The sequence below is a fragment of the Chroicocephalus ridibundus genome, chromosome 6 (assembly GCF_963924245.1).
Source record: "Chroicocephalus ridibundus chromosome 6, bChrRid1.1, whole genome shotgun sequence".
Classification (NCBI taxonomy): Eukaryota; Metazoa; Chordata; class Aves; order Charadriiformes; family Laridae; genus Chroicocephalus; species Chroicocephalus ridibundus.
This window is the reverse complement of record NC_086289.1, coordinates 21,474,780-21,486,980: the sequence shown is the minus strand read 5'-3', so window position 1 is coordinate 21,486,980 and position 12,201 is coordinate 21,474,780. Positions and strand designations below refer to the sequence as shown.

Below are 12,201 nucleotides of genomic sequence, written 5' to 3'. Positions count from 1 at the left end.
GGGGACCAAAGAAACAGCAGAGCCCTCTTACCCAGAGAGCTGCCCAGCACAACCCCTGACGATGACTACGTGCGACAGGTGGGAAGGGAGAGATTCCAGCAGACTCCTGAGACAATGCTTCCTAATGCCTATTTTGCCTCTGCGTCTTCAGTAGTCAGACCAGCTATCCCCAGGGTGTTCAGCCTCCGGAGCTGGAAGATAAGGATGGAGAGCAGAACAACCCACCCATAATCCAGGAGGAAGTAGTCAATGATCTGCTTCTGCACCTAGACACATAGAAGTCTATGGGGCCGGATGGGATTCACCCAAGAGTACTCAGGGAGCTGGCGGGAGAGCTCACCAAGCCTCTCTCCATCATTTATCAACAGTCTTGGTCAACAGGGGAGGTACCAGATGACTGGAGGGTGGCACCAGATGACTGGAGGGTGGCACCAGATGACTGGAGGGTGGCTAATGTGATGCCCGTCTTCAAGAAGGGTCAGAAGGAGGATCTGGGGAACTACAGGCCTGTCAGCCTGACCTCGATACCAGGAAAGATCATGGTGAGGATCATCTTGAGTGAGCTCTCAAGCAAGTGCAGGGCAGCCAAGGGATGAGGGCCAGCCAGCATGGGTTTAAGAAAGGGAGGTCCTGCTTAACCAACCTGATCTCTTTCTATGACCATGTGACCCGCCTTCTGGATGCGGGGAAGGCTGTGGACGTTGTCTATCTGGACTTTGGTAAGGCCTTTGACACCGTCCCCCACAGCATTCTCCTGGAGAAGCTGGCGAATCATGGCATAGACAAGTGTACTCTTCCCTGCGTAAAAAACTGGCTGGATGGCCGTGCCCAGAGAGTTGTGATTAATGGGGTGAAATCCTCTTGGCGGCCGGTCACCAGTGGTGTCCCTCAGGGCTCAGTTTTGGGGCCAGTTTTGTTTAATATCTTTATCAATGGTCTGGATGAAGGGATTGAGTGCACCCTCAGTAAGTTTGCAGACGACACCAAACTAGGTGGGAGTGTTGATCTGCTTGAGGGTAGGAAGGCTCTACAGAGGGACCTGGACAGGCTGGATCAATGGGCCAAGACCAACTGTATGAGGTTTAATAAGGCCAAGTGCCGGGTCCTGCATTTCAGTCACAACAACCCCAAGCAACGCTACAGGCTTGGGGAAGAGTGGCTGCAAAGCTGCCCGGCAGAAAAGGACCTGGGGGTGCTGGTGGATGGCCAGCTTAACATGAGCCAGCAGTGTGCCCAGGTGGACAAGGTGACCAACAGCATTCTGGCTTGTATCAGGAATAGCGTGGCCAGCAGGAGTAGGGAAGTGAAGGTGCCTCTGTACTTGGCACTGGTGAGGCCTCACCTCGAGTACTGTGTTCAGTTCTGGGCCCCTCTGTACAAGAGGGACATTGAGGTGCTGGAGCGTGTCCAGAGGAGAGCTACCAGGCTGGTGAGGGGTCTGGAGACCAAGTCATATGAGGAGAGGCTGAGGGAGCTGGGCTTGTTTAGCTTGGAGAAGAGGAGGCTGAGGGGAGACCTCATTGCCCTCTACAACTCCCTGAAAGGAGGCTGAAGAGAGGTGGGTGTTGGCCTCTTCTCCCAGGTGAATAACGACAGGACCAGAGGAAATGGTCTGAAGTTGGGGCAGGGGAGGTTTAGATTAGGTATTAGGAAGAACTACTTTATTGAAAGAGTGGTCAGGCACTCTAACAGCCTGCCCAGGGAGGTGGTTGAGTCACCATCCCTAGAGGTATTTAAGAAACGTCTAGATTTGGCACTTCAGGGCATGCTCTAGTGACAGAGATTGTAGGGTTTTTTTTGTGTGTGTGTATGGTTGGACTCGATGATCTCAAAGGTCCCTTCCAACCATGAAGATTCTATGATTCTATGACAAGGTGCTTCATGGATTTGGAGCACCCCATCTATGAGGACAACTTGCTTTCTCCTGGCAAGCAAAAGCAGCAGCATGCCAGCCTAATTAACTACTGGTTTAAGAATCTGAAGGGCTAGAATCCATTTTAAGTTGTTACTAAGGAGAAGACTCCAAAAAATGACAGTGGGACAATTTATTTTTACTGACTCACCAGTGACTTCAGTAGGTGTGATTTGGACAGCTGACAGGTGACTGGCTACTCAGGTCACATGATCCAAACACATCAGAAGCAACTTTTTTATCCTACCCAAAGCTAATCTTAGTAAATCCCTTTCTGTAAGATGACAGTGCCTTTCTAGTCCCTTATACTAAAGATACACCCTATCTGTAATCAGCATCACCCTAGAGTTCCTCAGAACTAACCACTGCTGAATACTCACTCCCAGTTCACAAAACAACCCCAGTCCCTGCAGTTGTACCAGAATGTGAATGTCCTCTTGACCCGATTTTATGCTAGGGTAAAGCTAAAAAAAAAAAAAAAACCCACAGAGGTGTTTCTGTGGAACTGACAGATAACATACAATTCAACACAGTGCAGCAGTGTACACTAACACATGATGCACACTAAGGTCTTTGGGCTTGATCAGAGACACAGTCCAGAGGCTAAATAAGGTTGACATGTGAAGACGAGACAAAGTATGCTATTAAAAAACTGTTAAGTAGCCTATTAATTAGATTCTATTAGACTGACGATCATTAGATACTTCAGGTATTTTTGCATTCTATTTCTCATTAGCACCACAACAAGACCTCAAAATTATTCCTTTCACACATATACTGCCAAGTTAAGAATACAAATCATATCTCCAGGAAACAGCACAGTAAGTATACCTACAATTGTATATTTCCTTCCTTGTGACATTCCAGTCAATACTAACCACAACACAGTGGTTACTGCACCCTCAACAAATTTACTGACAACACCAAGCTTTGTGGTGCAGTTGACACGCTGGAGGGAAGGGATGCCATCCAGAGGCACCTTGACAGGCTTGAGAGGTGGGCCTGTGCAAACCTCGTGAAGTTTAACAAGGCCAAGTGCAAGGTCCTGCACATGGGTCTGGGCAATCCCAAGCACAAATACAGGCTGGGCAGAGAATGGATTGAGAGCAGCCCTGAGGAGGAGGACTTGGGGGTGTCGGTTGATGAGAAGCTCAGCATGAGCTGGCAATGTGTGCTTGCAGCCCAGAAAGCCAACTGCATCCTGGGCTGCTTCAAAAGAAGCATGGCCAGCAGGTTGAGGGAGATGATTCTGCTCCTCTACTCCGCTCTGGTGAGACCTCATCTCGAGTACTGTGTCCAGCTCTGGGGCCCCCAACATAAGAAGGACATGGACCTGTTGGAGTGGGTCCAGAGGAGGGCCACAAAGAGGATCCGAGGGCTGGAGCACCTCTCCTGTGAAGACAGGCTGAGAGAGTTGGGGTTGTTCAGCCTGGAGAAGAGAAGGCTCCAGGGAGACTTTATAGTGGCTTTTATCAGGGAGTGTAGCGATAGAATGAGGGGTAACAGTTCTAAACTGAAAATGGGGAGATTTAGATTAGATATTAGGAAGAAAACTACTGTTTTCTTCCTAATTACTGTGAGGGTGGTGAAACACTGAACAGGTTGCCCAGGGAAGCTGTGGATGCCCCATACCTGGAGGTGTCCGAGACCAGGCTGGATGAGGCTTTGAGCAACCTGGTCTAGTGGGAGGTGTCCCTGCCCATGGCGGGGAGTTGAGAACTTAATGACCTTCAAGGTCCCTTCTAATCTCTCCAATCATTCTACGATTCTACAATTCTAACAGTTACTAGATACTGCCAAGAAAACAATGCACGGCTACATAAAGGGGTTCACACCCCATACTACTTTTCTTGTAGAAAGGTAAAATATACCTGTAACAGTTTCCGTGACAATGGTACTAGAGCCATCATCCGAAATCCCTATCTGCCTTGAATTCTTATGCAAAATAGAGAGTCACAGCTTGTATTTTGCAGAAGTTAATCAACAATCTCTAGTATTTTGCAGCCAGCTGCTTTAAAATGGCAAATATGAGAATAAAGAGATAATATGGTAACACCCATCTTTACCAAAAGCAGCAATCGTGCAAGGAGCTGGGGCTTTAGATCAGAATTGGGTCTGATTTGATAACCCCTATTGTTTTATACTTAGAAAACTTCCTGTGAAAATCAAGCATGTCTAACAGTACCTGTTCCTCTTTTTCTTTGGTCTTGCTCCTGGAGACTCTGGAAGAGGTAACATCCTGAGCTGGAATGACAGAGATCTGATGCAGTGGCATGTTCATCACACCGTCTTGTTTGGTCCTATCATTTACAGGAAGGAGGCTGGAAGGCAGCGCTCATTCAGTGCCATTGTCAGGCCTCGCACCTAAAAAATGAAAGTATTAGATGACGTTAAAGTAGCTTGAAATGCAATTATTTCTAAACCAAAGCTAAGCCATCAATTGGACCAAGGTGCACCTCTTATTTTCTCTCTGGATTCTGAACAGGAGAGAGCTCGGTGCGCTGGCTGGGTGAGAAAAGACACAGGAGTTTTAAAGAGCTAGAACTTGACAGGTCAGAGCACAATTTATGCAAATGACTCAATAAATAAATTATCAACCAGTTCTGAAAGCGGTCCAAGAGCAAAGCCAGAGGGCAGGGATCATGCCCGAGTCTGCGTGGATTGGGAGGAGGAGGAAGAGCAGCAGCTCTCCAAGCTGAGCAGCAGGAATGTGCTTCCTGGAGGTGTGGAGAGCAAAGCTTGTGCAGGTAGTTTCCTAAACTGCCAACCCCACCACACTGCATCAAACCGCCTCAGGCATCGTCCTGAATCAGGCTGAATGCCGCGGCTTTGGTTAAAAACACTCAGTGGCCTGCATTTGGCTCCTGTCATTCATATAAACATGTACCAGCTGGCAACAGAAAGATGCATCACGTGAGCTGTTCCTTTCCTAAGGCTATTAGAGAACAATATAATCAAAATCCCTTGCTAGGAATCGGGAATCCACTGGACTACATGTACTTTATCCTTCTTTTACTAATACAACAGGGAAGCATTACACATAGGAAAGACAGCGATAAGCATAAATTAGCCAAAATTTGCAACACTAATCTGAAAGGCAGGCGTAATTAGCCATACCTTTTATTAGATTAGCGAAGTTACATTAAATAAAAAGCTTTTTGAAACATGCAGGACCATGGAGTGTTTATTTGGAACATAACCTGCCACAAATGAGACACAATCAATTGAGTTTAAAGAAAGGATTAGAGGGGAATTAACACAGCAGGGACTACACTAAATAGGGCAACTGGATGATGCCCTGTTCTTCTGTTTCCATAACATATCAACTTTTTATTTGTTTGTTTTTGAACCTGTGAAAGCACTAAAGAGGATGGATGGATGGATGGATGGATGGATAGATAGATAGATAGATAGATAGATAGATGCCTTATGTGTCATGTTGCTTAACAATTTGGAAGTAGTATAGCCTAACTGTGCATACATATTGCACACATTTTTTTTTATTGAATATTTAATTAATTGGAAGTTTTAAAGATAGGCCAAGCTTCCTAGGTTTTTGATTCTGCGAAAGGTGCCAGTCTGGTTCTACTTCCATTAGACTCCACAGGAGTTTACACAGCAGTGCAGTTTACACAACTGCAGTTGTGTAAAACAAAAACAGGATCAAATCTTTTGACTGCTTTTCATTAAACGGCAGAAAAAACTAATTACATATCCCAAGGTGCTTTATACAGGGAATGACAGTTCAGTATCCTCTTTGCACTGAGGGGAAAAGAGTTATTAAGGGTCACAGAGGAAGTCACGAGCAAAAACAAAAATGCAGGCAATGCCTGCTGCTTCCCAATCACACACTCAATTTGCTGGATGATGCATTCTGCCCATTAGAGTGCTCAGCCAAACTCAGAAGCATCACTGACACGTGGTCAGGATTTAGAGTACTTCCACAGATGCCAAGACGGTGCACGCATGAAAGCTTTGAAGGCAATGCCTCCACAACTTCTAGGCATCGCTGCTTTTAAAAATAAAACACATCTATACACATAAACAAGCAACAACAAGGACACTTCCTTACTGGAGGACAGAGGGAAACATGGGACTTACCAGCACCACTGGTAAGCAAAAAGCATAAACAGAAAACCGAGAACCTCCCCAGGTTCCTCCACACACCTGTTTAGCTGAATCCTCTAAAAGAGCCAAGCCATAAGTGCCAGAGGAGAGATAAACGTGGGCTGAGACAGGAATATCAAATTGCAATAAACAAAGCAGGAAGGGAAGGTATTTTCCCAAAAAAACATAAGGAAATGAAATCCAGAGAACGTTAAGGTCCAATAAAAATACGCCAGGTAATACAGTCTGTGCTACTGCCAGCGAGAACTGAGACAAGGGGAAGGAGATGAACCCCATTCTGTGTCCCCCTCAAAAAGGGTTCTGGGCTTGCAGGCAAGGACATGTTATTACCATAAAGAAAACAAGGAAAATTACTAGAAAACACAGTTGAACCGCTCTGATAATGACAGACAAGTCAAACCAGTTTTTCTACAGGTGCTTCAAGGATAGCGTGTGTTAGAATTCTTTGAAAGAGCTCAACCAGCAGATATAATCCAATTAGATGCTCAAAGATGATGTGAAACAGCCCTTCCCTGGAAAAGAAGCCTGGCAGACGCTCTAATAAAGCCTGCTTTTGTTCAAGGCTGGCTTAGAAAAAGCTCTAAACTTAACCCAGATGCCACACTGTAGCATTCCCAATCTGGAAGGTCCCTAACAACACGCGCACCCAAAGCCTGTCTGTATCAACCTGAAGCACGTTAACTCCTCGGCGCTAATTAAAGGATAAAGTTACATGAGTCAACAGACCATCTGCAGTACCAAGTACAAACAGACAAGGATGCCAGAAAAGCAATGCCACTCAACACAAAGCAAGTTATGACAAGCTCCGTAGGATGTTTTCTACAGCTAAAGTAGACACCATGTGCTCCCTGATCCAGGGTGAGGAGTTGGGCACCTGCGAAGTCGGATCCAAGGTTCAAGCACATCAAACTGGGGGCCTGCCAAAAAGGCCCCCAGGGAAGAAACGCTAAGGCAGGGGGACTGCTCCTAGATATTCTCTTCTCTTCAGGATTCCAGTTAGATGTTCGGGCCGCACCTCCACTCAACAGCTGAGTACACTCGCCCAGGAGGTGGCAGATAAGGGCTCAGCTTCCTCCTCCCCTGCGTGGTACTGGGTTCACAAACTGCACATGCAAGGGAAGTCCCATGACCAACAGTGTAGACGCTGTTCTGTTCACGGAGAAAGGACTTCCCAGATCCTTTCTGCCTGGAAAGCTAAAGTAATCATGGGATGGCAGGACAGGGAGCGCGAGAGCACATGCATGAGCCAGGCCCCATAGGCAGGGCAGTCATCTGCCTGTGAAGGAGGAGGGACGCCTCTTCTCCTCCTGCCCCCATGGCTGTTCTCCTATTATTATTCACTAGAGGAAAATACTTAAGAAAACCTCTTGGGACTTTGGGCATTCAGCAAACAATAATGAAGTTAAGCCTGTTTTCATAGCAGGGCCCTTTAGAGATTTCTTTACTGATGCTGCCAACAGCCGCCAAATCACAAATACAGACTACTGCCCTCTCCCAGGGAGGTTTTCTGCAGACTTGGCTGGGGCACATGGGAATGCCAGGACAGAGGACAGCCTGAAGCTCTACCGTCCCCCCTATCTATAGCCACACTGGTTCCTGCAAAACAGATGCTGGCAATACTGCTGTTGCGGAGAGTCTTCAGACACCAAGGCCATTTCAAAAGACGAGAGGTCAAAATCCTGGCCTTAGAGCCTACAGTAAAGTCCCCAATGGAGTTTCACCCACCCGGGTAGTCCAGCTGTGCTGCCTGCTGGGCATGCAAAGCACTAACTAAAAATGCCAGCTGACACCTGGAACAACATCAGCTGGGTTCTGATTACATTGCTAGAACCACAAAGCTGCAGCAAGAACAGTCAGATTCAGAGGAAATGGGACAAACTGTCTCTGAAGGTAGTTAAGAAGAAAAATGGAAGGAAAACCATGCACGTGATTTGGACCTGGTGGCTGGGGCGTTCCCCTGAGCAGAATGTGTCCTGACAGCAACAGAAGCAGAACGTTAGGTTCCCCTGGGTTATGAGCATTAAGTACCTAACAACAACAGGTAACCTCACTACAGCAGAAGCAGCTGGAAGACCACTTGAAACCCTGCTTCTATCATCCACCTCATCAGGGCCTCAGTTTCTCAGCTGACAAAACAAGAACAAAACTCAGCCATTAGATGAGCCTAACAGTTTGTGAATTGCCAGACTGTCACAGTGCAAAGTGCTATTGGAAGAACACAGGTGGAGGACGCCAGTCCCCCCCCGCCACCCACTGCAGCTTCTCTGCCCATTACACATTCCAAAATAAAGGCTAAACTGCTCTTTGCCAAAGGTTCCCAGCTAGGCTGGGGCAAGTAAGCCCCGAATTATGGTTTCCTGCCTGTGGTTTGGCATCTGCCGGAATCTAAAAACATGCAGTGTGAACTGCAGATTTTATTAGTTCATCTACACTTCAGAAAGTCCATCGTATTCCCTTGCTACACGGCACATGCTGGAGAACTTCAGTAGAAGCTCTGGAGCTGTAGGGGCACTGGCTGCAGATGTACGCAGACCTTTTCAAAAGAAAAGCATCCTGAGGATGTATGTAGGTGTGTACACATGCTTTGCATTACTCACAGAGGGATGGGGGGAAGCAGCAGCCAAATATCACAGTTGTTTTCCTATTTAAAGTACAATAGGCACTCTGGGTTATAAAAGAATCTGTCTTTATGTGCATGAAAGATAAACCTTGGAACCTGTGGTATTAGGAAGATGACAGTCACTAATAGAAGGGAACTGGAAGGAATTTCACCTGTGAGTTATTCCTGTCTGCCCCGAGGCTTCTTACACTTTTCTTCAACTATCCTAGCCCCCAGTAATGACAGCGAGCTGTATCACACAGGTCAATGGTCTGATAATCTGCTGGGGGGTTGGGGGAGTTAAAAATACAGCAACAGATCGCTGCTGTCCAGATAATCCAGACACTGCAGCGCTGCGCATTGCCATGAAAATCCTGCCGTGGAATGGATGCAGTCTGTGGACTTCAGGGGATCCACCAGCTGCAGGCTGGAAAGTGCTGGCCCAAGGCTTTCCGGATCGCTGCCATGACCTCTGATCTTCTGAAACTTCCCCTCTACGCAGCGTGAAACCTGACCAAACCTGACCAACCCAAACAGGAATGGAAACCCTCTGAAGAAACTTCTGACTGCTGCTAGACAGTGCAACATCTTCATCAGATGGCTTACTTTCTCTTGGTGAGACTTGAAATAATCTATTAGCACAGCTCTGGAATTGTTTTTCTGCTGGAGGGCTTGATGTGAAATCTCAGAGCCCCATAAAAAAATTATTTTGTTTTTTGGTTGTTGTTGTTCTGAAGGTAAGAGAAGCCCTCACCAGTGACCTCAGCAAATTCCTGTGTGCATCTTAACTTTGCTTATCTACCCTGGTATTTCAGCTGGGATATAGCTTATGCTTACTTTCTGTACACTACATTTTCCATATTTGCAAATATTTCCAATCCTATTAGCTTGTGTTGGCTCCAGTTCGAAGCCTTTACTTATTTTATTTTGAGCTTGTCGGGACTCCTCCCCTACTAATATAGCTTACATAATCCTTTTCTAGAGATGACAGATGTGCATTTTCAAAAAGAGGATCCTGCATCTGTGCTTCATTTTGTTTTACTGTAGCTTAATCAGTACTTTGTTAACAGCATTATTTAGGAGATGTTATCAAGCCTCATGCACTTCCCATGCATTTGTTAACTTGACAAACAAATCTAATCAAGGGAGCTTAAGGGAGAGAAACTAACACTTCTTTTCCTGCAGTACCTTTCACATTTCAGGGCTAGTACCACGTTAGAATTGAAAAGGGCCCTTGTACTCAGACCAGGCAGATATAATTCTGGATTGCTGCTATTTAGAACTATGCCTCTACCCATATATCTTGCATTGTTTACTAGCTCAGCTGCAACTTCTCACTTTGTCATCTCAGTTCCTCCTTTCCTCCACCTGCTAGTGTCCTAAAAATAATCAGCTTCAAGAATGAAAAATATCTTTCTTCTAATAATTAAAAAAAACAAAACATGTTATTGTGTAGTTGAAACCAAAAGAAAGACTTAGAAAGGGGACAACGGATCCTTCTACATGTTCCCTATGTTCCCTTTGAAAGTTTCTCAATATACAGGAATATAAAGCTGTAGACTACACACAACAATTAGAGAAACACAGGAATCTGCCAGCTCTGGCTGACTCCTCTCAAAATAAGAATATGATTGTTTTTACAAACACAGTACAACTAGACAAGCAAGCTGTTCAACTACAGCATCAATAAATAATGGTCCCAGAGCTCTTAGCAACCCTCTCCCCCTTGATTTCAGTGGAAGCTGAGCAAGATCCACACCTCTGAAAAACAGATTCCTTAAATTGTGTCCCCTTCAAATCAAATCAGCTGCTAAGTACAATTATGAATTAGCTTCATAGCATTCAGAAGAAAACAAATGTCACTTCCCTCTGTTCCGATAATAAAATAATACAGTCATTACAGTACTGCCCTTTTATATTTGTTGGTGAAACAGTCCACAACAACATCAGCAATAATCCCTGGGACAGTTTCTAACTACAACAATCAAAAAGAAACCGGGGTAAAGCAGAAGTTTTATTCTCTACGCTGGGAAGCCCTAACGGTGGGAGCCTGGGAGAGGTCAACAGCCAGGTCTGCTGCTTTCTCAGTCAGCAAATTGCTCTACCTGCTCCACTGAATTTCCAAATCCATTTGCATAAGGGGGTGCCACTCATTCTTTTGCTTAGATAATCACCATTTGACCTCACCCCTTCACATGAAACACATCTTCCTGCCCCGAGGTGCTTCCGAACAGAGCAGGTCTAGCACATGAATCACACAGCAAGCTGTGAGCCTTTACAGCTTTGCTGCAAAGCAGGATGTAATATCACAGCATGTACGGGACTTGCCTTGTTATCAATCTCAGCCGTGATCCCATCAACTCCTACAAGGAGAGACTGGCTTTCTGAGAAACTAGTGCCCCCCTCCAGAAGAGGCATCCTCCCCTCCAATTTGGCGCTGAAGCCACCCTGCAGAGCAAAAATTAGTCTGTCTTAATCACATGCGTCAAATTAAATTTTTCTTAAAGATATGGATGATGACTTGCTTCTTCATAATATTCATTATCAGATAACAACACACCACAGCACCACACCTGTTGCTACAGTTTTTGAGAAAAGCTGTTTTTCCTTTGTTACCTGTCCAAAAGTATTGCACAGCAGTAACCTATATGGATTCCATCACAGTGTGATCAATGCATCTTTTCCTTTCAAAACCATAGAAATGGTTAGAGAGTGCAGCGGTGAGATTGCATACAATTTGAAATTCTTAAATTAAAGGAAAATAAAAAAGGTCAGATCGCTGTGAACACAGGCTTGGGAATGGCCCACTAAGATTGTCACAGTTGGTCCCCTGCAATTGTAGATCCCATGCAATCAGCGCAAAAGGGTCCACAGTACATCCACGGGATGCAAAAACCACTCGTCTCCCTTCTATTCATGGACAAAAGCCAAAACCCACAAAGCTATGAAACGCCAGGGAAAGACAGCAAGTGATGTCAAGGACCAGGCAGCACCCCAGACCTCCAGAATAATAGCAAATCTATTGGGAATGACACCCGCATGATCATTATGATTTGGCAAAGCACTCCATATGATAATTAGTGGTTTTTAAAAGAAAACGTTAATGAAGGTTATAATCAAATGGAAAGAGGGACATACTAACGCATGTAGAGACCAGAGAGAGAAATCTGCACAAACATATATTTGCAGGCAAATTTCTAGTCTAGTACACAAGTCCACACGATATAATGTAACATCTACGGATAATTTATGATCACTTCCCATTCTCTACTATAATCCTTTCAGGGTTCACAAACCCCTGAACTAGTTCTGAAATCCAACAAAAAATTTGCTCTGTATTTTTATCTTCAAAATTAATAAAGACTATTAAAAACAAATGCATAAATTTACATCAAAGACAATGAAAGCCTGTGTTTCTCAAACAGTGTAAATATTTACAACGCAATATAGTGGTGAAATAAAACAATCTCGTCATTGTTCAATGAGGACATTTCTCACATTCTGTATTGTACAGAGATAACAATGACGCATTTTTAGGAAAATCCTGTGCTACATCACTTAT

At 45.1% G+C, this 12,201-nt stretch overlaps 1 protein-coding gene across 7 annotated transcripts in view; it reads right to left on the bottom strand.

Annotated features, from left to right (window-relative positions):
* Positions 1–12,201, bottom strand: part of MARCHF8 (membrane associated ring-CH-type finger 8) — a 102,515-nt gene that overhangs the window by 75,921 nt on the left and 14,393 nt on the right. For 5 of the 7 annotated variants that reach the window (XM_063338369.1, XM_063338377.1, XM_063338372.1 and 2 more), the window contains exon 2: positions 4,098–4,276. In XM_063338369.1, the coding sequence (XP_063194439.1) occupies positions 4,098–4,193 (96 nt within the window). In that variant the 5' untranslated portion in view covers positions 4,194–4,276. Of the gene's footprint in view, positions 1–4,097; positions 4,277–10,967; positions 11,088–12,201 lie in introns of those variants that run through there. The other 2 variants (XM_063338370.1, XM_063338376.1) reach the window with 2 other exon arrangements.